At 52.8% G+C, this 27,574-nt stretch overlaps 1 protein-coding gene across 4 annotated transcripts in view; it reads right to left on the bottom strand.

Moving 5' to 3' along the window:
* Nucleotides 1-27,574, bottom strand: part of AHNAK (AHNAK nucleoprotein) — an 81,631-nt gene that overhangs the window by 50,423 nt on the left and 3,634 nt on the right. The window contains exons 1-5 of one of the 4 annotated variants that reach the window (XM_024748826.1): nt 26,274-26,367; nt 21,501-21,604; nt 21,077-21,233; nt 20,470-20,657; nt 2,460-19,625 (exon numbers count right to left, since the gene is read on the bottom strand). In XM_024748826.1, coding sequence (XP_024604594.1) covers nt 3,294-19,625; nt 20,470-20,657; nt 21,077-21,233 — 16,677 coding nt within the window. In that variant the 5' untranslated portion in view covers nt 21,501-21,604; nt 26,274-26,367 and the 3' untranslated portion in view covers nt 2,460-3,293. Of the gene's footprint in view, nt 1-2,459; nt 19,626-20,469; nt 20,658-21,076; nt 21,234-21,500; nt 21,605-25,050; nt 25,066-26,273; nt 26,368-27,574 lie in introns of those variants that run through there. The other 3 variants (XM_024748827.1, XM_024748825.1, XM_024748828.1) reach the window with 3 other exon arrangements.

The following is a 27,574-nucleotide window of genomic DNA, read 5'->3' as shown; positions in this document are numbered from 1 at the left end:
GACTGAGGGTGGGTGGGCAGAACAAGCGAAGGAAAGCTCGCTGGGATGGGCCCTCCATATGCGTCTCCACCCCCTGGCACCTCCTCCATGTTCCCCCTTCCGGTGGTAACAGTCACTGCAGCAGGGAGGGCTCCTGTCCTGTGGTCACTGCCTCCAGCCTGGGCCTGATGTGGGAGGAGGGCAGCTGGGAAGTTTCTCACATTTGAATGGCCCGTTGCCATGTTCCTGATCCATCTGACCCACTACCCCTGACTGTCCCAGCCAATGAGGTCGCACCCTGAGAGTCCAGGGAGACATCACCATCATCCTCATCGTCCCTGGTAGAAGCGTCGCTTGCACGTGTGTTTGCAGTGCTCCAGTGTCCCACATCCATCACATCATTCGGTCTGTGGAGGTCAGCAGTGGAGGATTCTGAGGCCAGGGGGGCAGGGGCAGCATCTAACCACGTGATGCTCTAAAAATACTTGTTGAATGAATGGACGCTGAGGGCCACACTAGTGTACATCACCCCTTCCTCAAGCTAAAAAAAATTTTTTTTAATTGCCATATTATTGGCCAACCCGGGTAGTTCTGCCTGGGAGATCTTTCCAGCGTCCCAGTGGGCATCCCCCTGGCTGTGTACACAAGTGCACCGCACTGTCGCCCACTTATCCCCCCTCCAGACGCCAGGACCACACGTCTGCACGCTCTGTCCCACTCCACACGCTTCAGCTTCAGAACGGAGAACTGGGATTTGAGCCGTGGTTGAAAGAAGCACACTTGTGGGGTGCCCAGACCTGGTGAGGACGGAAGGCAGCTGCGTGTAGGCACGTGTGCCAGTGGGCGTGTGCACACTGTAGCTTTTCAGTGTGTGCAGGGGCTCACACCCACCTCCCTAGGACTCCATGCCCACCCTCAGGCTCTCAGTAAACAAGCATAAGGCTGTGACATGAATGCTAGTCCCTTCAATGCGATGCCCTTGCACAGCAGACGACCCAAATACCTGCACAGACAGACTCTGGTCCTGTGGCTGCTACCCCTATGTTATGGGTGAGGAAACTCTTGCCCAGTTCACAAAATCAGCTTTTAAAAAGCCACGGGGGCTGGGGGAGGGATAAATTAGGAGTATGGGATTAACAGATACACACTACTATATATAAAACAGATAACCAACAAGGACCTACTGTATAGCACAGGGAGCTATAGTCAATATTTTGTAATAACTTATAAGGGAAAAGAATCTGGAAAAGAATATATATATGTATTTATTTATTTATATAAAACCGAATCACTTTGCTGTACTCCGGAAGCTAATACAACATTGTAAATCAACTATATTTCAATACATAAATAAAATTTAAAAAAAATACTTTAAAAAGCCACAGGGGATCAAGCACCTCCCTTGCTACCTATCTCCTTCCAAAAGCAAGAGCCACCCGTGAGCTCCAAAGCCCCCCAGGGACACAGGCTCTGCTGGCTGAGGCGGGAGTGGATGAAGCTGGCAGGGGCCCGTCTGAAATCCAAGCGAGGGCAGGTGGATTTCACGCTGGGCAGGAGATCCCACTGCTCTGCGCTGAGACCCGCAGGCAAGCTGGCTCTGGAGAGGGCAGGAGGGGGTTGGAGCTGGTATCTCCGCTCCAGGGCTGATGGGAGAGGTACAGAGCTGCTTCCACTGGCAGAAAGGAAGCAGCTCTGGGGAATGGCAAGGGGGATGAGCTTGGTTCGATCATTTTGGCCTAAGAAGGCGCTGCCCTCTGCCCAGCAATGACCAACATCAGAAGCCAGTTTCTAGAAGGTCCCCCAACTCTGTATTGTCTACAGAGCTGTAAATCAGAAGGGGACTTTTGGACTTCCCTGGCGGTCCAGTGGTTAAGACTCCGTGCTCCCAATGCAGGGGACGTGGGTTCGATCCCTGGTCGCGTAACTAAGATCCTGCATGCCTCAAGGGAAGGCCAGAATAAAGGGGGTGGGGGAGGGGACTTCTGTCAGAAGAGATTTTTCATAAAGTTTAGCACTCACGTGGACTAGAAGGAAGCATAAAGACATGTGATTCGAGATCAGCACCCTTATTTCGAAGGGGAAACTGAGGCCCAGAAGGGCAGGTAACGAGGCCAGCCAGCAAACCTACAGCCAAGTTTGGAACAGCTGGCAGGCCTGTGACCCACGGTCAGATCCCTTTCTGCCATTCCATAGGCCTTTTCTTCCATTCATGTCTGAACCATTTCTGAATCGTATACTCCTATCTGAGGATGCCAAATTGGTGGGCAGGTCCTGGGGCTCGGGCTGCCAGCGTGCCCAGCCTCTCTTGATTTCTCAGCAACCAGCCTCACCATGAGAATTGAGAAGCACAGAATCCCTCCCATCACCCACTAATGCAACTAGCAATGCCGCTGAGTGGACCCAGTCTGACCTGTCAGGGCTGGGTGTGCAGCCTCCCTAGGCCTCATCCTCCCATTACAGAATATAAAAGGCACAGGACATCCGGGTTAATAAACAGCTTTATTTGCCCTTGACAGCATCAATTTTCTTACATTCTCAATTAATTTGCCATTAAAGTGCTGGAAATTTCCTTAATCACGATAACATTTGTTAAAAGAAATCAGAATTAATATCAGGAACGTGGCGATCACAAAGAAAACATTTCTCTTACAACACACAGAATGGAAGGCCCTCGGCCGTTGGTGGGTTGGCTAATTTGCAAACAGATTCTAAATCCCCTCTCCTCGTGAGCACCAAACGGGCTGGGACCGCCACCCCCGGGGAAGAAAAAGCAACGCTAAAGAGTTCTAGAAACACCCACATGCCCTGCCTGGCGGCTCCTCTCAGCCATCTTTGGGTGTTTCCTGTTTGAGTAGATCCGACGGCAGGAGAAATGAAGGTCTGGCCCCCCTCTACTGCCTTCTCCACCCCCCACCCTGACTAACATAAGCCCCAAAAGTCATTACAATGAAAAAGTGGGTTTCCATGACCCCGACGCTAACGATGTCCAGTAAAAATGAGGATAATAAACACAAAAGCTTTGCTTAGTCAGCAGGAGCTCTCAGCGTTCAATGCAAAAACGAAACCTGAAGTCTTAAGGCAAATACTGCTGACTTTGCACACGCGCTGGACGAAGAACCTAGAACTCTTTACCTATCTGTAAAGCTCCAGGAGGAGCCTAAAGGCGCTTGTCTTTTCAGCGCTCGCCCCTGCCAGAGGCCAGGTGTTTGCGTTACTGCTGAGGCTGTCGGCGTGTTTCTCTTTGGAGTTTATATACAAACTCACCCAAGGCTGATGTATTTTTATACATATATGTACACACACACAGAGGCCTGCTACTCTTTCTTTGTGGAAACTGTCAGCTCCACCTCGGGAAGCTGCGTACCAACTTTAGTCCCACTGTCACTGCTAGAAGATGTCAGTCGGGACTTCTTAGAGGCCAAGGACACTCCACTCCCCTGTAACTTGCCTGCCTCATCATCACTCCCAGTCACCTCATAATGACCTTTGCTCTTTGACCCCAATCCACCAAAGGTACCAAATTTCAGCTTCCCATGTTTCCCTTTGACTTTCCCGCCTTCCAGCAACACTTCCCCACCTTCGAACTCCAAAGCTCCCGGAGGGGTAGAAGATGCAGAATGCTCCCTTTCTTCACTGAAGGAGTTTGAGCGGTGCTGTGGCTTCTTGCTTTTGAATAAGGAGAATTTGCCTTTGGGCGAAGACGTTTCGACTTCTGCCTCTCCTTCCAGAGAGCCTAGGCTGGCCTTAGAGCTCTTCAGGTCACCTTTGGACCCTGAAATGGATGCTTCCGGTGAGCCGGTGACACCAGGTTTCCCTTTAGGTTTGGAAAAGTTGAACTTGGGCATTTTGATTTTGGACTTTTTAAGTTTTACATCAGACTCTTCCCACTCGCCCTCTCCGGCACCAGACTGGACACTGGCCTCCGCTTTAGGGAAGTTAATATCCACCCCTACTTCTCTGCCAACCAGCTCACGGCCAGAGAAGGTGAACTTGGGGATCTTCATCTTGGGGAATGTTACTTTTCCAGATCCGCTTTCTAAGTGACCTTGAGGCCCAGACACGCTCAGCCCAGGACCCTGAAGTCCAATCTGGTCTCCTTTGACACCTCCTTCTATCTTTGGTCCTGAGAAATGAAGTCCTCCGGCAAACTTAGGTGCATCCGGGTTGAGAGCAGAGGAGACCTGGGGTCCTTTCCACTCCCCCCCGGAACCTTTGACGCTCACATGCCCCTCACCCAGGCTGATATCTGGGGCACTGACACCCCCTGAAACATCCATGCCTCCTTTGATTTTCGGGCCTTTCAAGCTGACACCAAAATCTGACTCAGGAGATGCCACGTTAAAGGAAGGCCCTTTCATGCCAACGTCAGGAAAGGCCCCGTGGAAACCTATTCCTGAACCTTTCAGATCACCTTTGATTTCAGGACCAGAAATATGCCCAGTTGGGAGTTTCACATTCACACCTGGCGGCTCCACCTCACATCTGGATGACTTAATTCCAGGCGTCTGGAGGTTTCCTTCTAGGCCTTGAACACTGATGCCCGGAAGACCTCCTCCAACAGTGGGGCCTTTCGTGTCACCACTGGCCCCGAGGCTGCCTTTTGCTTTTGGTCCTTCCAAGTTCAAGCCCACATCTGGTGCTGAGATTTGAGGGCCAGAGATCTGAGGCCCTTTCAGGTTCAGGCCTCTGAGGTTCAAATCTATCCCGGGCCCCTTTAGTTCTCCAGCGACTTGTGGCCCCTTGACGCCGATGTCCAAGTCGGAGCCTGGAGCGGAGATGCCAAACTGGGGCAGCTTCATCTTAGGAAGTTTGATACCACCTTCAGGTGCCTCCAAGCTTAGGCCAGGAGCACCTACTGATACTTCAGGACACTTGATGTCACCAGAGACAGCCAGGTCTCCCTGCAGGCTTGGTCCCTTCAGGGTCACATCTGGCGCACCGACATCAAGCATTGCCGTGGCATCAATTCCAGGCACTTTCACACCATCACCTTCCACCTCCACCTTTCCACCGACACCACTGAGGTCAAGCCCAGGAGCGTGCGCCTTCATGCTGGGAACAGATACATCCAGGCCTCCCTTCAAACTTGGTCCTTTCAAGTTCAGGTCAAGGTCAGGTCCAGAGACTTTTGGCGCAGAGAGGTTCACTGAAGGCAAGTCTATTTTTGGCCCTTTCAGAGACACATCGGGCCCTTCAAGCTTAACATCTGGTGCGCTCAAGCCTCCTTCTAGAGAGGGCAGCTGGACCTCAGCTCCCTCACCCTCCATCTTCACACCAGGGACGCCGATCTTGGGCATCGAAAACTTGGGGAACTTAATTTTCGATTCTGGACCTTGCAGATCTACATCTGGTCCTTCCAGTCCCACACTGGGGACATCACCCTTTATCTTTGGTCCTTTCAACTTAACATTCACATCAGGGATGGAGACTTGAGGGGCAGAAATGCTGAATGACGGTGCTTTGACTTTAGCATCTGGGCCTTCAATGTTGATGTCAGATGCATCCAAGTTTGCCTGCACCCTGGGGCCTTTCAAGTCGCCCTCTATTTTTGGCCCTGAGACATCCACACCTGGCACCTTGAACTTGGGAGCCTTCAGCTTGATGTCAGGACCTTCCACGTTAATCTCTGGTGAGGAAATATCCAGGTCAGGTGCCTGGATTTCACCCCCCATTTTGGGGCCAGGGAGGGAAGCTTCAGCTTTAAATTTAGGTGACTTAATGTCAAATTCTACATCTGGAAAGTACATTTTTCCAAACATAGGTTTCTTGGTCTTGGGAGATTTCACGTCGACTTTAAGTGAGGCATCCGGCCCTGCAACGTTGACATCTACGTCAGGAGACTTGAGGCTGCCATCAATCTCACCCCCGGGAGCATTCAAATCAAATCCTTGTTTTTTGGCCTTAATTTTAGGACCGCTCATGTGGATTTTAGGCATTTTAAACTTGCTTTTCTTGCCCTTGCCACCAACACTAATTTCAGGAGCCTCAACATTCAGCTCTGCCTCAGGAACTGTCACATCAAGGGAAGGTGATTTGAAGTCAGCTTTGGCGCTTTTTGCCCCAAACCCAAACTTGGGTTTCTTAAATTTGGGAATTTTCACATCTGGCCCCTCAGCGTTAATATCTGGGCTCTCCATGTGTACATCTAAGCTCGGAGCTTCGAAATCAACTTTGGGTCCCTTGAGGTCCAGTTCACCGCCTTCTAATTTGGGACCAGAAACTCCAATTTTGGGTGCCTTGAGATGCAAATCAGTATCAGGCGCAGTTACTTTAGGGGCAGATATATCCAGTGAGGGCATCTTCAAATGTGGGCCACTGAGTTTGGCATCAGGGCCTTCAAGATCCAGACCTGGACCTTTAAGGTCTACTTTTGGGCCTTTGAAAGTCCCTTCAATCTTAGGGACAGACACATCGAAATCTCCTTTGCCTGTGGATCCTTTCAAATCCAGGTCGACATCAGGCACGGAGATTTTGGGAGCTTTGATATTTATCTCCGTCATCTTGAACTTGGGGCCTTTCAGTTTCGCATCTGGACCTTCAATATTCACATCTGGAACATCAACATCCACCTTGGGTCCTGAGACGTCAATGTCAGCCTTGGGCAGGTTCACATCCACTTCGGGGCCCTCCCCTTTGAAGCCAGGCATGCTGAACTTGGGCATTTTCACCTTAGGCATCTTCAGATGCCAGTCTGGGCCAGGAACGTCCACATCTGGAACATCAATGTCCACTTTGGGGCCCTTGACGTCAACTTCGGGGCCCTTGAGGTCACCTTCCACCTTAGGCAGAGAAACATCCACATCTCCCTTTACTTGGGGTCCTTTCAGGTTTAAGTCAATGCCAGGCATGGAGATCTTAGGGGCTTTGATGTTCACCTCTGGCATCTTGAACTTGGGGCCCTTCAGTTTCGCATCTGGACCTTCAATATCCACATCTGGAACATCAATGTCCACCTTGGGTCCCGAGACATCAATGTCAGCCTTGGGCAGGGTCACATCCACTTCAGGGCCCTCTCCTTTGAAGCCAGGCACACCGATCCTGGGCGCCTTGAGATGCAGGTCAGGCATTTTAAACTTGGGGCCCTTCAGTTTCCCTTCTGGACCATTAATGTCAAAATCAGGAGTGTCTATGTCCAGCTTAGGGCCTTTAACATCTATTTTGGGGCCTTTCAGATCTCCTTCCAGTTTAGGGATGGAAGTGTCCGAATCTCCTTTTATCTTAGGTCCTTTCAAGCTCAAATCAATGTCACTCATGGAGATTTGTGGGGTTTTAAAATGGACATCAGGCATCTTAAATTTGGGTCCTTTGAGTTTCCCTTCAGGACCTTCAGTGTCCACCTCTGGCCCTTGCAGATCACCTTCTACCTTAGGCAGTGAAAAGTCCACATCCCCCTTTACCTTTGGCCCTTTCAGATTTAAGTCAAAGTCAGGCATGGAGATCTTGGGGGCTTTAATGTTCATCTCTGGCATCTGAAATTTAGGCCCCTTCAGTTTTCCATCTGGACCTTCAATATTGATATCAGGAGTGTCAGTGTCCAGTTTGGGGCTCTTGATGTCCACCTCAGGGGACTTGAGATCACCCTCAACTTTGGGCAGAGAGATATCAACATCACCCTTCATTTTGGGGCCCTTCAGGTTAAAGTCAAGGTCAGGCATGGAGATTTTAGGGGCTTTTATGTTCATCTCCGGCATCTTGAACTTGGGGCCCTTCAGTTTCGCATCTGGACCTTCAATATTCACATCTGGAACATCAACGTCCATCTTGGGTCCTGAGACGTCAATGTCAGCCTTGGGCAGGTTCACATCCACTTCGGGGCCCTCTCCTTTGAAGCCAGGCATGCTGAACTTGGGCATTTTCACCTTAGGCATCTTCAGATGCCAGTCTGGGCCATGAACATCCACATCTGGAACATCAATGTCCACTTTGGGGCCCTTGACGTCAACTTCGGGGCCCTTGAGGTCACCTTCCACCTTAGGCAGAGAAACATCCACATCTCCCTTTACTTTGGGTCCTTTCAGGTTTAAATCAATGCCAGGCATGGAGATCTTAGGGGCTTTGATGTTCACCTCTGGCATCTTGAACTTGGGGCCCTTCAGTTTTGCATCTGGACCTTCTGTATTCACGTCTGGAACATCAATGTCCACCTTGGGTCCTGAGACATCAATGTCAGCTTTGGGCAGGTTCACATCCACTTCTGGGCCCTCTCCTTTGAAGCCAGGCATGCTGATCTTGGGCATTTTCACCTTAGGCATCTTCAGGTGCCAGTCTGGGCCATGCACATCCACATCTGGGACATCGATGTCCACTTTGGGACCTTTGACGTCAACTTCAGGGCCCTTGAGGTCACCTTCCACCTTAGGCAGAGAAACACCCACATCACCCTTTACATTGGGGCCCTCCAGATTCAGGTCAACGTTAGGCATGGAGATCTTGGGTGCCTTAAGGTGCAGGTCAGGCATTCTAAACTTGGGGCCCTTCAGTTTCCCTTCTGGACCATGAACATCAATGTCAGGAGTGTCTATGTCCACCCTGGGTCCTGAGACATCAATGTCGGCCTTGGGCAGGTTCATATCCACTTCAGGTCCCTCTCCCTTGAAGCTGGGCATGCTGATCTTGGGCATTTTTATCTTGGGCATCTTCGGGTGCCAGTCTGGGCTGTGAACGTCCACATCTGGGACATCAATGTCCACTTTGGGGCCTTTGAGGTCAACGTCAGGGGCCTTTAGGTCACCTTCCACCTTAGGCACAGAAACATCCACATCTCCTTTCACCTTAGGACCTTTCAGGTGCAAATCAAAGTCAGGCATGGAGATCTTGGGGGCTTTGATGTTCATCTCTGGCATCTTGAACTTAGGACCTTTCAACTTTCCCTCAGGTCCTTCAATGTTAACATCAGGGCCTTCAATGTCCACCTTGGGTCCTGACATGTCAATGTTGGTCTTGGGTAGGTTCACATCCACTTCTGGCCCCTCTCCTTTGAAGCCGGGCATGCTGATCTTGGGCATTTTTATCTTGGGCATCTTCAGGTGCCAGTCTGGGCCTTGAACATCCACATCTGGAGCATCAATGTCCACTTTAGGACCTCTGATGTCGATCTCAGGACCTTTCAGATCTTCTTCAGTCTTGGGAAGGGTAACATCTATATCACCCTTCACCTTGGGCCCCTTCAGGTTTAAATCAATGTTAGGCATGGAGATCTTGGGCGCCTTCAGGTGCATCTCTGGCATCTTGAATTTGGGCCCCTTCAATTTCCCCTCTGGGCCTTCAATGTTAATATCAGGAGTTTCAATGTCCACTTTGGGGCCCTTGATGTCCACCTCAGGGGCCTTGAGGTCACCTTCCACTTTTGGCAAAGACACATCCACGTCACCCTTTAGTTTGGGGCCCTTCAGGTTAAAGTCAAGGTCAGGCATGGACATTTTGGGAGCTTTGATATTCATCTCTGGCATCTTGAATTTGGGGCCCTTCAGTTTCGCATCTGGACCTTCAATGTTCACATCTGGGGCATCAATGTCCACTTTGGGGCCAGAAATACCAATGTCAGCTTTGGGCAGGTTCACATCCACTTCGGGGCCCTCTCCTTTGAAGCCAGGCATGCTGAACTTGGGCATTTTCACCTTGGGCATCTTCAGGTGCCAGTCGGGGCCTTGAACATCCACATCTGGGACATCAACGTCCACTTTGGGCCCTCTGATGTCCACACCTGGCACGTTCATTTCACCTTCTATCTTGGGCACAGACACATCCACATCCCCTTTGACTTTGGGGCCTTTCAAGTGTAAGTCCACATCAGGCATGGAGACCTTGGGAGCTTTGATATTCGTATCAGGCATCTTGAATTTGGGACCTTTTAAGCCTCCCTCTAGACCTTCCACATTGATCTCTGGGCCCTCAATGTCCATTCTGGGACCCTCTATGTTGATATCTCCTTTTGGCAGATCCACAGCCATATCTGGCCCTTCTGCTTTTAAGCCGGGCACACTGAACTTGGGCATTTTCATCCTGGGCATTTTCAAATTCCAGTCTGGACCGTGAACATCCACATCAGGTGCATCAAGATGAACTTCTGGTGCCTTAATGTCCACTTTGGGTCCTTTAAAATCACCTTCTAAATTAGGACCTGCAACATCTAAGTCTCCTTTGACTTTAGGACCTTTCAGGTTTAACTCCACATCAGGCATAGACACTTTAGGAGATGAAATACTCAAGAAAGGCATTTTGAACTTGGATCCTTTCACTTTTCCTTGGACCTCAATATCGGGGGCATTAATGTCAACTTTTGGACCTGTTACATCAATATCTGGCTTTTTGACTTTGACATCTACCTCAGGTGTCTGAACTTTGGAGCCTGAAAAATTAAATTTGGGAAGCTTAAAACGAGATTTCTTTGACTTGCCTTCAATATTGAGCTTAGGGCCAGAAATGTCCACTTCTGGGCCCTTTACATCTAACTTGGGAGCTTTAATGTCACCTTCCAATTTGGGTCCAGAAACATCAACATCTCCCTTAAGTTTTGAGCCTTTCAAATTCAGGTCAATTTCTGGCATGGAGATCTTGGGCATGTTTACATGCATATCAGGCATCTTCAGCTTTGGACCTTTTAATTTGCCTTCTGGGCCGTGAATATCAGTATCTGGTGCATCTACATCTATCTTCGGGCCTTTGATGTCAAGAGAAGGTCCTTTCAAGTCACCTTCTACATTTGGAAGTGAAATATCCACCTCTCCTTTCATTTTAGGGTCTTTAAGATTAAGGTCCAAATCTGGCATTGATATCTTAGGAGTTTTGATATTCATCTCTGGCATCTTGAACTTGGGACCCTTCAGTTTCACATCTGGACCTTCAATATTCACATCTGGGGCATCAATGTCCACCTTGGGTCCTGAGACGTCTGTGTCAGCCTTGGGCAGGTTCACATCCACTTCTGGGCCCTCTCCTCTGAAGCCAGGCATGCTGATCTTGGGCATTTTTATCTTGGGCATCTTCAGGTGCCAGTCCGGGCCATGAACGTCCACATCTGGAGCATCAATGTCCACTTTGGGGCCTTTCATGTCAACTTCAGGAACTTTAAGCTCACCTTCCACTTTTGTTAAAGACACATCCACATCACCCTTCACTTTGGGGCCCTTCAGATTAAAATCAATGTCAGGCATGGAGATCTTGGGGGCTTTGACGTTCATCTCTGGCATCTTGAACTTAGGACCTTTCAACTTTCCCTCTGGTCCTTCAATATTAACATCAGGACCTTCAATGTCCACCTTGGGTCCTGACACATCAATGTCAGCTTTGGGCAGGTTCACATCCACTTCTGGGCCTTCTCCTTTGAAGCCGGGTATGCTGAACTTGGGCATTTTCAACGTAGGCATCTTCAGGTGCCAGTCTGGGCCTTGAACATCCACATCAGGGACATCAATGTCCACTTTGGGGCCTCTGACGTCAACTTCGGGGCCCTTGAGGTCACCTTCCACCTTAGGCACAGACACATCCACATCTCCTTTCACCTTAGGACCTTTCAGGTGCAAATCAAAGTCAGGCATGGAGATCTTGGGGGCTTTGATGTTCATCTCAGGCATCTTGAACTTAGGACCTTTCAACTTTCCTTCTGGCCCTTCAATGTTAACATCAGGGCCTTCAACGTCCACTTTGGGTCCTGACACATCAATGTCGGCCTTGGGCAGGTTCACATCCACTTCGGGGCCCTCTCCTTTGAAGCCGGGCATGCTGAACTTGGGCATTTTCATCTTAGGCATCTTTAGGTGCCAGTCTGGGCCTTGAACATCCACATCAGGGACATCAATGTCCACTTTGGGCCCTTTGAGGTCAACTTCAGGCCCTTTAAAATCTCCCTCTACCTTGGGGCATGTGATATCCACATCTCCTTTCATCTTTGGACCTGTTAGATTAAGATCAATATCTGGCATGGGTATCTTTGGAGTCTTAAAATGCATTTCAGGCATTTTAAACTTTGGACTTTTCCACTTTTCTTCTGGTCCTTCAATGTTAACATCAGGGCCTTCAACATCCACTTTGGGTCCTGACACATCAATGTTGACCTTGGGCAGGTTCACATCCACTTCTGGGCCCTCTCCTTTGAAGCCGGGCATGCTGATCTTGGGCATTTTTATCTTGGGCATCTTCAGGTGCCAGTCTGGGCCGTGAACGTCCACATCTGGAGCATCAATGTCCACTTTGGGGCCTTTGAGGTCAACGTCAGGGGCGTTTAGGTCACCTTCCACCTTAGGCAGAGAAACATCCACATCTCCTTTCACCTTAGGACCTTTCAGGTGCAAATCAAAGTCAGGCATGGAGATCTTGGGGGCTTTGATGCTCATCTCTGGCATCTTGAACTTAGGACCTTTCAACTTTCCCTCTGGTCCTTCAATATTAACATCAGGGCCTTCAATGTCCACCTTGGGTCCTGAGACATCAATGTCAGCTTTGGGCAGGTTCACATCCACTTCAGGGCCCTCTCCTTTGAACCCAGGCATGCTGAACTTGGGCATTTTCATCTTGGGCATCTTCAGGTGCCAGTCAGGGCCTTGAATGTCCACATCTGGGCCATCAACATCCACTGTAGGGCCTTTGATGTCCACATCGGGCACTTTCATTTCACCCTCTATCTTGGGCACCGACACATCCACATCCCCTTTGACTTTGGGGCCTTTCAAGTTTAAGTCCACATCAGGCATGGAGATCTTGGGGGCCTTGAAGTGCATCTCAGGCATCTTAAACTTGGGACCCTTAAGCTTTCCTTCCGGCCCCTCCAGGCTCACATCTGGGGTTTCAGTGTCCATCTTGGGTCCTGAGACGTCAATGTCAGCCTTGGGCAGGTTCACGTCCACATCTGGGCCTTGGCCTCTGAACCCAGGCATGCTGAATTTAGGCATTTTCATCTTGGGCATCTTCAGGTGCCAGTCTGGGCCCTGGACGTCCACATCTGGGACATCAACGTCCAATTCAGCGCCTTTGACGTCCACATCTGGCACTTTCATTTCACCTTCTATCTTGGGCACCGACACATCCACATCCCCTTTGACTTTGGGGCCTTTCAAGTGTAAGTCCACATCTGGCATGGAGATCTTGGGGGCCTTGAAGTGTATCTCAGGCATCTTAAACTTAGGTCCTTTCAACTTTGCATCAGGACATTCTTGATCAACATCAGGAACCTCCACATCCACACAGGGACCTTTCAAATCTCCCTCCCATTTTGGCACCGACACATCCACATCCCCTTTGACTTTGGGGCCTTTCAAGTGTAAGTCTACATCAGGCATGGAGATCTTGGGGGCCTTGAAGTGCATGTCTGGCATCTTAAACTTAGGGCCTTTCAACTTTGCATCAGGACCTTCCAGATCAACGTCAGGCACCTCCACATCCACACTAGGACCTTTGATATCAACTTGCGGACCTTTGAGATCACCTTCTAGTCCTGGCACAGAAGCATCCATATCTCCTCTCAGTTTGGGTCCCTTCAAATTCAAGTCCACATCTGGCATGGAGATCTTGGGAGCTTTGATATTCAACTTAGGCATCTTAAATCTAGAACCTTTTAATTTTCCTTCTGGTCCCTCAATATCCAAATCAGGAGTATCAATGTCCACTTTGGGGCCAGAAACATTAATGTCAGCCTTTGGTAGATTCACATCTACATCAGGGCCCTCTCCTTTGAAGCCAGGCATGCTGAACTTGGGCATTTTCATCTTGGGCATCTTCAGGTGCCAGTCGGGGCCTTGAACGTCCACATCTGGGACCTCGACGTCCACTTTGGGGCCTTTGATGTCCACATATGGCACTTTCATTTCACCTTCTATCTTGGGCCCAGACACATCCACATCCCCCTTGACTTTGGGGCCTTTCAAGTTTAAGTCCACATCAGGCATGGAGATCTTGGGGGCTTTGAAGTGCATCTCAGGCATCTTAAACTTGGGACCCTTAAGCTTTCCTTCTGGACATTCAACATCTATATCACCAACATCCACATCCATTTTAGGGGCTTTTATGTCAATTCCAGGACCTTTCAAGTCTCCTTCCACTTTGGGAAGAGAAATATCTACATCAGTTTTCAGTTTAGGGGCTTTCAGGTTAAGTCCAACATCAGGCATAGAGATTTTGTGTGTTTGTATATGCATGCTTGGCATCTTGAACTTGGGACCCTTTAGTTTCCCCTCTGGACCTTCAATATTCACATCTGGAACATCAATGTCCACCTTGGGTCCTGAGACGTCAATGTCAGCCTTGGGTAGGTTCACATCCACTTCTGGGCCCTCTCCTTTGAAACCAGGCATGCTGATCTTGGACATTTTTATCTTGGGCATCTTCAGGTGCCAGTCTGGACCATGAACTCCCAAATCTGGTGCATTAATGTCTACTTTTGTACCTTCGGTGTCAACGTCAGGAGCTTTAATCTCTCCTTCTACTTTTGGAACCGTAACATCATAATCTCCTTTCATTTTATGGCCTTTCAAATGCAGACTAACATCAGGCATGGATATCTTCTGAGGCGTTATATTCATTTCTGGCAACTTAAATTTAGGACCTTTTAGTTTTGCATCTGGACCTTCAATATTCACATTTGGAACTTCAACATCCACCTTGGGTCCTGAGACATCAATGTCAGCTTCAGGAAGGTTCACATCCACTTCAGGCCCCTCTCCTTTGAAACCAGGCATGCTGATCTTGGGCATTTTTATCTTGGGCATCTTCAGGTGCCAGTCTGGGCCATGAACATCCACGTCGGGGACATCAATGTCCATTTTGGGACCTTTGATGTCAACCTCTGGCCCTTTCAGACCGCCTTCAACTTTGGGCAGAGAAACATCCACATCACCTTTCACCTTGGGGTTTTTGAGGTTTAAATCAATGTCTGGCATGGAGATCTTTGGAGGCTTGAAGTGCATCTCAGGCATCTTAAACTTAGGACCCTTGAGCTTCCCTTCTGCACCTTCAAGGCTCACATCTGGGGCTTCGATCTCAACTTTGGGTGCAGAGATGTCAATGTCAGCCTTGGATGGGTTCACGTCCACGTCAGGGCCCTCTCCTTTGAAGCCAGGCATGCTGAATTTGGGCATTTTCATCTTGGGCATCTTCACATGCCAGTCGGGGCCTTGAACATCCACATCTGGGACATCAACATCCACTCTGGGGCCTTTGATGTCCACATATGGCACTTTCATTTCACCTTCTGTCTTGGGCACAGACACATCCACACCCCCTTTGACTTTGGGGCCTTTCAAGTGTAAGTCCACATCAGGCATGGAGATCTTGGGGGCCTTGAAGTGCATCTCAGGCATCTTAAACTTAGGACCCTTGAGCTTCCCTTCTGCACCTTCAAGGCTCACATCTGGGGCTTCGATCTCAACTTTGGGTGCAGAGATGTCAATGTCAGCTTTAGGCAGGTTCACATCCACGTCAGGGCCCTCTCCTCTGAAGCCAGGCATGCTGAATTTGGGCATTTTCATCTTGGGCATCTTCAGATGCCAGTCAGGGCCTTGAACATCCACATCTGGGACATCAACATCCACTTTGGGGCCTTTGATGTCCACATCTGGCACTTTCATTTCACCTTCTGTCTTGGGCACAGACACATCCACATCCCCTTTGACTCTGGGGCCTTTCAAGTGTAAGTCCACATCAGGCATGGAGATCTTGGGGGCCTTGAAGTGCATCTCAGGCATCTTAAACTTGGAACCCTTAAGCTTTCCTTCTGGGCCATCAAGGCTCACATCTGGGGCTTCAATGTCCACCTTGGGTCCTGAGACATCAATGTCAGCCTTGTCCAGGTTCACATCCACGTCTGGGCCCTCTCCTCTGAAGCCAGGCATGCTGAACTTGGGCATTTTCATCTTGGGCATCTTCAGGTGCCAGTCAGGGCCTTGAACATCCACATCTGGAACATCAACATCCACTTTGGGGCCTTTGATGTCCACATCTGGCACTTTCATTTCACCTTCTGTCTTGGGCACAGACACATCCACACCCCCTTTGACTTTGGGGCCTTTCAAGTGTAAGTCTACATCAGGCATGGAGATCTTGGGGGCCTTGAAGTGCATCTCAGGCATCTTAAACTTGGGACCCTTAAGCTTTCCTTCTGGCCCCTCAAGGCTCACATCTGGGGCTTCAATGTCCACCTTGGGTCCTGAGACATCAATGTCAGCCTTGGGTGGGTTCACGTCCACGTCAGGGCCCTCTCCTTTGAAGCCAGGCATGCTGAACTTGGGCATTTTCATCTTGGGCATCTTCAACTGCCAGTCGGGGCCTTGAACATCCACATCTGGGACATCAACATCCACTCTGGGGCCTCTGATGTCCACATCTGGCACGTTCATTTCACCTTCTATCTTGGGCACAGACACATCCACATCCCCTTTGACTTTGGGGCCTTTCAAGTGTAAGTCCACATCAGGCATGGAGATCTTGGGGGCCTTGAAGTGCATCTCAGGCATCTTAAACTTGGGACCCTTAAGCTTTCCTTCTGGCCCCTCCAGGCTCACATCTGGGGCTTCAATGTCCACCTTGGGTCCGGAGACATCTATGTCAGCTTTGGGCAGGTTCACGTCCACATCTGGGCCCTCTCCTCTGAAGCTTGGCATGCTGAATTTAGGCATTTTCATCTTTGGCATTTTCAGACTCCAGTCTGCATCCTGAACTTCCACATCTGGTGCTTTAACATCTACTTTGGGACCTTTGATGTCCCCATGTGGAGCTCTCATCTCACCTTCTATTTTTGGTGCAGTCATATCTAGATTCCCTTTCATTTTGGGCCCTTTAAAATCCATGTCAACATCTGGCAGGGTCATCTTGGGAGCTCTGAAGTGCATCTCAGGCATCTTAAACTTAGGGCCTTTCAACTTCCCTTCTGGTCCTTCAAGGCTCAGATCTGGAGCACTAATATCTACCTTGGGTGCAGAAATGTCGACATCAGCCTTGGGCAGGTTCACATCCAATTCTGGGCCCTCTCCTTTAAGGCTGGGCCTGGTGAATCTGGGCATTTTCATCTTTGGCATCTTTAGGTTCCAATCAGGACTGTGAACTCCAACATCTGGGGCACTGACGTCTACCTTTGGCCCCTTCAGGTCCCCTTCCAGCTTTGCCACTGTAACATCATATTCCCCTTTTACCTTGGGACCTTTCATATGCAAATCTACATCAGGCATGGAGATCTTGGGGGCCTTGATATTCACCTCAGGCATCTTAAACTTGGGACCCTTCAGCTTCCCTTCAGGTCCTTCAATATTCACATCTGGAAGTTCAACATCCAGCTTGGGTCCAGCGATGTCAATGTCAGTCTTGGGCAGGATCACATCCACTTCTGGGACCTCTGCTTTGAGGCCGGGCATGCCGAACTTGGGCATTTTCATTCTGGGCATCTTCAGGTGCCAGTCTGGGCCGTGAATGTCCACATCTGGAGCATCAATGTCCAGTTTGGCACTTTTAAGTTCAACATCAGGAACTTTAATCTCACCTTCAACCTTCGGCACTGTGACATCATATTCTCCTTTTACACTAGGGCCTTTCAAATGTAAGTCCACATCTGGTATGGAGATCTTCGGGGCTTTGATATTCATCTCAGGCATCTTAAACTTGGGTCCTTTCAATTTCCCCTCTGGTCCCTCAATACGCACATCTGGAGCACAGACATCTACCTTGGGCCCAGAAACGTCCACATCAGGCTCGGGCAGGTTTACGTTCACTTCAGGGCCCTCCACTTTGAACCCTGGCACAGTGAATTTGGGCATTTTCATCTTGGGCATCTTCAGGTGCCAGTCTGGGCCAGGAACGTCCACATTAGGGGCACCAATGTCCACTCTGGGGCCTCTCATCTCTCCGTCAAGTTTTGCTGCTGTTACATCATACTCTCCTTTTACCTTTGGGCCTTTCACATGCAAATCCACATCAGGCGTGGTGATCTTTGGTGTCTTGACACTCACTTCAGGTAGCCGAACATCAGGGCCTTTAAGGTTGCCCACCAGGCCCCCTATGTTGACATCTGGGGCTTCCACACTGACCTTGGGCCCTGAAATACTGACATCACCTTTGGGGAGATTCACATCTACATCTGGCCCTTCCCCTTTAACTCCTGGAGTGCTGAACTTGGGCATTTTCATCTTGGGCATTTTCAGGTTCCAGTCCGGACCATGAATGTCCACATCTGGGGCACTGACATCCACTTTGGGGCCTCTGACATCAACTTCAGGGACACTGACTTTCCCCTCTACTTTTGGAAGCATGACATCCACACCCCCTTTCACCTTTGGTGTGGCCACATTTAAGTCTACATCTGCCATAGAGATATTGCAGGATCCTTCTTTCCCAGAAGGACCACTAAACTTGGGGCCAGTCACGGTCCCCTCTAGGCTGGGTGTCTCTATGTCCACTTTGGTGCCTTTAACTGCCACTTGAGGGCCTTTAACATCACCTTGAACCCCAGGAGCAGAAACCTCAGTGTCTCCTTTCAGTTTAGAGGACCTGAGGCTCAGATCCACATCCTGCATGGAGATTTTAGGTGTCGGAACAGTCATTTCAGGAGTCTTGATTTTAGGACCTTTCACCTTCCCTTCCAGTCCCCCAGAAGCAACCTCAGGTAGGCCAACATCCCCAGAGACCCCAGGAAGTGTCACATCAATGCCAGCTCCCTCTCCCTTAGAACCTGATACAGAGAATTTGGGGGCCTTCACCTTGGGCATATTCAGTTTGCCCCCTGGCCCATGAGTATCAATGTTAGGAGTTTGAACTTCCACCCTGGAGCCAGCGATGCTGCCCTCGATTCTGGGCACAGAGATGTCCGCCCTTGAACTCCCCTGTGGCTTGGTACCTTTCAGGCCCAGGTCACCCTCAAGGGATGGCCCAGTGATCTGGGGGCCCTTCAGCTTCCCCTCAAGCCCCTTAATACTGGCAGAGGGGCCACTGACTTCTAGCTGAGGGGTCTGGATGTTCCCGCCAATGGTCAAGCCTGGCTTGCCACCCTTGTGTCCCACAGAGAATTCAGGGGCAGAAACACTCAACCCTGCCTCTGGGGCCTGACCCTCAAGCCCTGTTGAGACGCCAAATTTTGGCAGCTTCATGGAGGGAAATTTAATTTTCCCATCATTGCCACTCTCAAGAGCTGGGCCCTGCCACTCTGCTGCCCCACCCCCAAGAGAAGACAGAACGTCCACCCCTGGGACTTGGACCCCTCCTTTGCTACCTAAGTCCAAGCCCTTTGCGCTGACACTGACACCCGGGCTTCCCACCTTTATCCCAGGCCCGGTGACCTGGACCTTCGAGTGGCCAGCACCTTGGAGCTCTGGTCCTGAAGTGGAAATGGACCCTGCTTGGATGTCCACAGTGGAGCCTGTGGTGGGGGACAGTGCCCCCGAGCCCGAGGGCAGTCTGATCACTGTCTTCCCAGGCTGGGTCTCCACATCCACGGTGGAGATTTCGGTCAGTTCGTGCCGTGGAATCTTGATCTTGAACTCAGGGCTGCTGATGTCGATGTCCTTGGCTCCTTCGCGGCTCGTCACGTCCACGGTGTAGGCTGTGACCCTCCTAGTCACCGTGATGGTGCGGCTCTGGGTCTCCCCAGGCTCCCCTTCCACTCCGCCCTCTGACTTCAGCCGAGGCTTTATCTTCGTGGTGTAGATGCGCTGGTACTCCTCGTCATCCCCGCTCTGCAGAAACACACGCCGGGACCATAAGGGAGGCCCACGGAGCCTCCTGGGACACAGCACAGGGGACTGAAGAGAGGGGCTGACAGCCACACCACAGGAGGAAAACAGAAATTACTTGGGGAATCTCTGGTAAGCAAAAGCCATGGGGAGTGGGGACAGGTAGACTCCTGGACAGTGGAGGCCGGGAGAAGGATTTACAATCAATTCTAGATTCGAATCGGCCCAGTAGGTCTCATGGACACCTCCTGGTGACTAGCTCCGTGTTGACTGGACCTTCAGCTCTCACCTCTCACCTCTCAACTGCCTGGCTTGTTTGTTTAATCTGGAGGGGAGTCCTCCCAGGGACCCTTCGGAAAGCATTTGTTGAGCCTGGTTGTGCCGGGGTTAACATTTCCACTTTGAGGACTCATTATTTGTTAAATAAACAAGCCATCAGAAGCAGCAGAGAACTGTCCCTCAGGCACTCTGCTGCCCAGCCTCTGACTCACAGATGAGTCCAGGCCTCTTGAAGTAGAAAAATGATGTCTGTGAGGCAGAACTGGGCACCTGTGAAATCATTTCAAAGATGCCTGCAAAGCAGCCAACTTCCTCCTGGCACCGAGGAATAGACCAATGAGTGGGTCCCCAGGCGGGGACCCTCGGAAGAGACTGACAGAAGACTTTTAGCGGCAGCCACACGTGAAAAGGAGAAACAGGCTGGCTCTACAGAGAGCAGAGGGTGAGAGCAGGAGAGAAGCCAGGAAGGAAAAGCTGTCCAGCGGGCGGACAGAGGCTCAGGAAGGGGGACCAGCCCGTCGGCGTGGTCGGGGGAGCTAAGGGCACGGCCAGCCAGCCAGGCACTCACCAGAACCACGTCAGGGCTGTGGGAGCTGGAGACATCGTGGGTCCAGGTCTGGCCAGGCTCAGGGGAACGGTCCCCCTTGCGATGCAGCTTCAGGCCCACGGTGCGGTGCCCCATGGTGTTCAGCAGCTGGGTGACCTCTCCCGACTGCAGGTTGTCAAAGTAGATGGTGGCACCCACAATCTGGTCCCCTGAGCAGGGAGGAGCGGGAAGCGGGTAAGACCACCCAGGGTCTCGGGGAAACAACACACAACCACTCAGTACCGGGCCCTCAGACTGACGTGCAGGTGCGGTAACACCCATCGTAGAGATGAGGAAACTGAGGCAGAGAGGCCATCTAATTTGCCCAAAGTGGCAGAGCTCATGGGTGGTGGAGTCGGAACAGAGGACGGCGCGTCCACCAGTCCTCAGGACCACCTCCCGCGAGGACTGTGAGGGAACCAGGGATAGAGAGCGGGCAGTGGAGGGCAGGGCATAGGTACCGGCCATCCTGATGCCACTGGGACCCAGCCCTCCACAACCACCCACCCGCTTGTGCTGCCCCTGCCTTTCCCTCCAGCACCCTCCCCCTCCCCGCCCCAGCAGCAGCCCGCACCCCGAGATGACTCACCCTCCTTGACCACCCCAGTGCGGGCCGCAGGGGAGTTCTGCATCACTTCCTGCACAAAGACGCCATCGTCCCTCTGGGTGATGGTCAGCCCGTGGGAGCCGCTGCCCTGCCAGTTGGGCAGCAGCAGCTCCCGGGTCGTCTCTTCCTCCTTCTCCATCTGGATGAGGTAAGGAAACGGGGCAGTGGGGGCATGAGGGGATGGGGAAGCCAGGGATCCCCCTGGGCGTGGGGCACTGTCTCCGAGGTGCCTGCCTCCACTGTGGGCGGGCTCCCAAGGTGGACGGTGGACACAGCCACGGCGGAGGCAACCAGCTCCTCGTCCTGTCCCCCCCGGGCCCTGCCTCCCGATAGCACGTGCCTCCCGGGTCTCTACCCTCCCCATCCTCTCACCTCCACCGCCCTCGTCACCCTCCCTCCTACTGACCTTGGCAGGACTTGGTTCAGGAGCGGATGCCTTGCCAGGAGCCCACCCCTCCTTCCTCTCCTCTCCTCGGAGTGTCTCTCTCTTGGGAATCTCGGTCACACAGCCTAGGGAGAAGGTCACATTCGGGCTCAGACTCAGCACTCGGCTTGTCGAAACCCCGACCAGCTGCTGTGCAAGAGACGGCTGGTGGTTTTGCCCCCCCCCACCCTCCCCGGGCCAAACCAAATCCCCAACCCCGCTGCTGTCATCAGCTCCATTCACACAAGACTCTCCAGCCTGGGATCACAGGAAGGGGGTTTGGAAGAGGCCAGACTCAGATTCAAATCCTGGCTCTGCATCTTCCAGGCTGTGTGACCCGGGCCAAGTCACTTAACTTCTCTGAACCTCCATTTCCTCATCTGAGAAAATGGAGACGATAAAGAATTCCCATGAGGACTGAAGGAGCAAGAGAAGCATGTGAGAAAAGCTCTGGCCCATCGGAGCCTCCCAACAACCCCATCCTCATTAGGTCCCTTGTAACAGCTTCAGCCCCCATAGTGCAGGTGGGGAAACCGAGATTCGGAGAGGCCAGCCGGCCGGGGGTGCACCGTGAGAGAGCAGCTACGATCGGGCTCTGAGCCTGTAACTCTTCCTCCGACGTCATATCAGGCCTGCAGCTCTAACCTGTGCGAGACCCCTCCTCAGACTCTCCGGCACTGGGGGCCACTGGCAACCTGCAAGCAGGGCTGGTGGTGCCCTCCCTCCCCCAGTGGCCGACAGTGAGTGACTCCGGGTCACCCTAACCCTGGCCTCAGAACCAGGGGGACGCTCGCCGGCTGGGAGCTCCAGGAGCCCTGCCACAGGCAGAGGCCAAACAATGGAAGCCCCAGGCCCCCCAGCACCGGCCCAAGCCCAAGAGGCTGCGGTCCAGCTGTGCTGCCTCAAGGACGTGGTGAGTCAGGGCCCATCTGGCTGCACCTGCTGGGCCCTGAAACCAGGCCCCCATAGGTGCGGGCACTGAGGGAGCAAAGACACCCTCCAGCCACGGGATGAACTGTCGGCTGCAGAGGCGCCGGGGAAGACACCAGGCAGGCCTCCAGCCTCCAGACACCCAGAAGTATGCCCGTGAAACCGTGCGGGGGGTGCTATAAATCGTGGAGAACCTCGCCCGAAGCTCCGCCCTAAATCTGCTGACACCCAGAAATTAGCCAACCAATCAATAAATACATGCATACCGATCGTCTCCTGTACGTCCAACATTGTACAGGACACTGCCGAGAAATCTAGCAAGGGACAGACACAGCTCAGCCCAGCACTGAACTATACACTGCATCAGGCTATCACCTAACTTCACTCAGGCATCCTCCAAACATTTATTGAATGCACTCCACGTGCCAGAGATGGAGAGTTAAAAGACTTAGCTTCTGTCCCGGATATAAGTTATGAGCAAGGTGCTCTGGCCATGACCAATTTCGCCTCTGAATGTTCCGGAAGGCTTGGGAGCCTTCTGGGGGATGAAATCTAAATGGAGTCTTGAAGGTGCTGAGTTTGCCTCTGAGGACGGGATTCATGGAAATTCATAGGCACTTAGGACTTCCAGTGTCAGGCAGATCACAACACCGGTGAAGACAGCCACAGACCCCCTGTTCGCCAGCCACCCGCACTGGCTCACGCGGTAGTTATGTCAGCACAGGTGCCGGCGAGGAGGCCAGCGGCAGCCGGCTGGCACAGGTGTGAGCTGAGGAAATCACCTCCTTCCTTCCTACCGGAAGTCCCGCTGACCCTACCCATAGTGAAACAGCAAGCTGGAGCTTAAATGGTGCCTTCCCCCGGCGTCCAGCACTGAGAAGCCAGGCCTGCAGAGAAGGAGTCAGGCAGGGCAGGGAAGGAAAGGGCTCCCACCCGAGGGCTTCTCAGATCTCCGAAGCCACCGACTGCACTGGTACGCCCCTCTTCCTCCTTGAGCAGGGCCCCTGTTTTCAGCCCAGCAGCTGGTGCTGAGCCAGCAGGCAGCGATGGGGCAGCAAGCCAGACAGCTCACCCTCGCCCACATCTCAGCCCCACCTTCCCTCCTTCCCCAGTGAGTCACTGCGGCCGCAGTAGCTCCAGACACGCCAAGGGTCACGCCTAAAACCCGATCGACCAAGTGCTTCACGGGCCAGACCCCCGGGTGCCAGAGGGGCTGGGGCCCGGTGAGAGGCAGTGGGCTTCCCTGCCAGCTGCTCGGCACAGAGCCCCAGGCCCGGAGTCCATGGAGGCACAGCTGGGAGGCTCAGGAGGGATGTGCCACATGCCTCAACCCCTGGGGCTAGCGAGGAGGCCATCGTGAGCAGAGAGAGGGCCACAGTCCGCGAGAAGAGGAGGCGCTGGACCCAAGGCTGCAGGTTGGCCCCGGCAGGGCACCCGCTGGCTTCCCGGCCAGGCAGGGCTGCCAACTACCACGCCTGCTCTGGCTCAGGCCTCACCTCCTGGCACAGCCAGGAAAGACTCCCCTCCTCTTTCATCTGACCTGGCCGGGCACGGGGGTGCTGATAGGGGACTCGAGGCCACGGTGGCAAGGGCCTATTTTCTGCACTTGGGTCCCAGCCCTCCATCTCGCCCACCCCTGGGGCCTGTACCGAGCCCAGATGGGCCTTCCTTCTCCTCCCGCACAAGTCGGGTGAAGCCAGCTACCCGGGGGGCTGGGGCCTCCACCTTGCTGCTACCCAAAGCAGGGTCTCTGGAGCTTTGGGGAATTCCACACATTCAGTCAAGTGGCATAAGCCCTCGGAGTGGAAGAAACCTTAGGCCACATGTGGCTATTTAAATGTAAGTTAATTTAACTTAAACATTTAGTCCACTGGTTATAGTAGCCGCACTTCAAGAGCTCAACAGCCACGCAGGGCTACCATATTAGAAGCGCAAGTACAGGACATTTCTACCGCTGCAAAGTCCTGTGGGACAGCACCGCCTGCCATCTACAGATGGGGATAGTGAGGTCCAGAGCCCTGAGAATGGCGGAATGTTGGGGCCCTAGAACCCAGGACTGCTAGCTCCCTGCCCGCAGTCCACCCGACACTGGCTCACAGTAACCTTCGTGATGGGATGGGCTGGAGTGGAGACCCTCTAAGACACAGGGCTGCCTGGAGGGCAAAAAAGGAGTGATTTGGTGAGGCCACTCCAGCTTCAAGGTAGAGAGGACACGCAACTGTCCTCAGGCTGCAGGGACAGAGTGTAATTCAGGCCAGAAGTGGCTAGAGAAGAGCGAAGCTGCCCTGACAATTCAAAACCACAAAGGAGGATGTGCAGAGCAGCAGGGCTCTGCCCATGCCACCTCTGCAGATTGGGGGCAACACCCAGGCAAATCTGGGACAAGGCCCAGGAAACAGACTCTTTGCCCCAGGAAGATGGTCTCCGCCAGGTGTCACCTCCAGAGGACCATGCTCTCCCACTGCTCCCAGGAAACAGAGCCCCTTCTGCCCAAGATCCAGTATGAAAACAGCCAGGGAGGGGACCCAGCCTAACTGCTGCAGCTACCAAAGACAACCTCACAGGCAGTGTCAGTGTCAAGATGACAGGAACTGATACTTACACACACCCGAGAGTCAGGCCCACGGGCCTCAAGGCCTCCACGCACCAACCCCGAAGTCAAGATACACAGCAGAGGGACAGAAGTTTGTTCATATGCCCAGCACCGGCGGGACACAGGAGGTGACACTCCAAGGCAGAAGGAAGCACACCCATCCACGGTGGGGAGGATGCGGACAGCAGTGAAACTTCCACCCAGCAAACGAGCAAACCGAGCCACCATACACACAGGCCAGAGGGAAGCAGTCCCCAAGCTCAGAACAATGAGATGAGTCACAACCAGAGCCACAGACTCCCACCAGCGGGAAAGCTGTGAACACTTATAACCAGGACCAGGGGCTGAGACATTCGGAGAAAAGAGAGACACACCCGGAGTGGCCGTCTATGCTCTTGAACACTCCCCGGGCAGTAAAAAGGAAGAGAAAGCTCCACATTAAAAGAAACCGCCACCGCCACCCCCACCCCACCCCCGGCCCCGCCCCAGGGGGAGAGAAAGAGAATTTTGCAGAGCTCCTACGGTGCCCCAGGACGGTGCTTGTTCCATGCCTGGGGCACCAAGGGGTCCCCTTCCTTCCCCAAACAACGCTATGTGATTAAGAATTAATATCCTTATTTTAGAGTGCAGAAATAGGACCCAAGGTAAAATGACTTGCCCAAGTATGAGACAGAGTTGAAATACAAGCCCGGGGCTCTCTGACTCCAAGGCCTCTTTACCCACGGACAGCGACAAATGCACAAATAAACACACAAGAGAGGATGAGAAACCACAGAGAAAGATGCACAGGGGAGATAGATACACGGGAGGGAGAGACCGAGAGACCTATACAGGAGGGGGGCAGAGTAAGAGCTGGAGAGGCACATCCACAGGAAGGCGGAGAGGCCTCCACCCTCATCCAGAGGGAGACAGACGTGGTGGGAGGAGGATGTCTCGGAGGGACAGAAACACACAGAAAGAGAGGGGCTGAGATTCGGATAGGGGCGCGGGTAGAGACCCCAGGAAGCAGTGATGCCCAAGATGCACCAGCACACGAGGAAGGGTGAGTGGCCATCAGCTTCCTTGCCCACACACCAGCCTTGTCCTGGCCCAGCTTGGGGACAGCTTACCCAGAATGGGCAGAGTCCCAGGCATCCCAGAGCCCAGGATCTGAGGGCCCTTTTGGTTCTGAGGCTCATCAACGCTGTGCTCCCAGGAGTCAGAGATGCTGAGCCACCCAGAACCCAGCTCACCTGTAGACTCTCTGGACCCCAGCCGGTGAAGACCAAGAGAATCATCCCCTTCTGGGGCTTGGCAGGCACCAGACCCACTCTAGAGACAGGCACCCGCAGGGCAAGGCAAACATTTCCACTCAGTGGGAAATCCCAGGTCCAGAGGAACAAGGAGGAACACAGGGGCGCCTCTCTTCCAGTGCCGAAGCCTCCAAACGGACCTCCACATATGCAGCCACCAGACCTTGGTCTGGAAAACAACCTGCCCCATTCTAACTGGAGTAGCACTGCGTTATATTCAGAGTCTAAGCTGGCACCAAGAACTCTGAGGTCAGCTGATTCTGGACGGCACACCCCCAGGGGGCACTTTCAACTTGAATGGGATATGTGTGTTGGGGAGGTCGAATTATCAGGGAGAATTTGACGAACATGTTGCAAGACACAGGCAACACGGGCACTGGAGAAACAATCAAAGAAATACACACAAGGAAGCACACACAATCCGGGCACTCAGACACACTCCTCAGTCCCCCCTCCTCACAGCCCAGAGCAGGCCCACGGCCCCTGCCTCCCGCAGCTCACCACAGACACCTGTCTGGGCAGCTCCAGGCCCTGCGCATCATGGAGGGAGCCTATACCTGTTAACCTGGTGCCCAGATTCCGCGCCTCCCTCTAGCGCGTGCGCCTGCCTAGCTCCTCCCTGGCTACCAGGGCTGCTGGTCCCGCCCACACCTCCCACTTGGAGCAAGGTTTTCTAGCCTCATCACTCCAGCCCTCTCCTCCACGTCAGCCCCTTCCCCTGGCCCCTCACCATCACACTAGAGTTTCCTGCCCCTCGACTTCCAGGGCAGCCCCCCACCCCCACTCCAGCCAGACAGCCAGCCAGACAGCCAGACAGCCGCTTTCAGGGCTCCGCCCAGCCGCCTTTCTCCACCTCTGTCCCCTGGCCCCTCCCACTCCCGCAGCCCCAGCGCTCCAAGTTCAAGCTTCCAACAGGGAGAGAGATTCCTTCTTCCTCCCCTGACCAAGACGGGCTCCCCTCTCCTTGTGGCAGGGACTGGGGGCAGATTCCATTCTCCAGCGGGCAATCGCCACACCTGGCCACCTCGCCAGGGAAGAGTGGCCCTTGACCCTGGATGGCTGGGATTAAGACAGCAGCTTGGGGATGGGGGAGGGGGGGTCCTCCTGACAGGGGCAAGGGGTGAAGAAGAGCTCACTGTCTCACCGGGTCTCGGGCCAGGAGTAGATTACAGTTTGGGAGCTGCCCGCGGACAAGACCAAGGCGGATCTCTCCGCCCAGAGGTCGGGTCACGCTAGTGCAG

This window comes from Neophocaena asiaeorientalis, unplaced genomic scaffold (assembly GCF_003031525.2).
Source record: "Neophocaena asiaeorientalis asiaeorientalis breed wild unplaced genomic scaffold, Neophocaena_asiaeorientalis_V1.1 scaffold43, whole genome shotgun sequence".
Taxonomy (NCBI): domain Eukaryota; kingdom Metazoa; phylum Chordata; class Mammalia; order Artiodactyla; family Phocoenidae; genus Neophocaena; species Neophocaena asiaeorientalis.
Note: the sequence above shows the minus strand (reverse complement) of the source record. Positions and strands in the feature narration are given on the sequence as shown.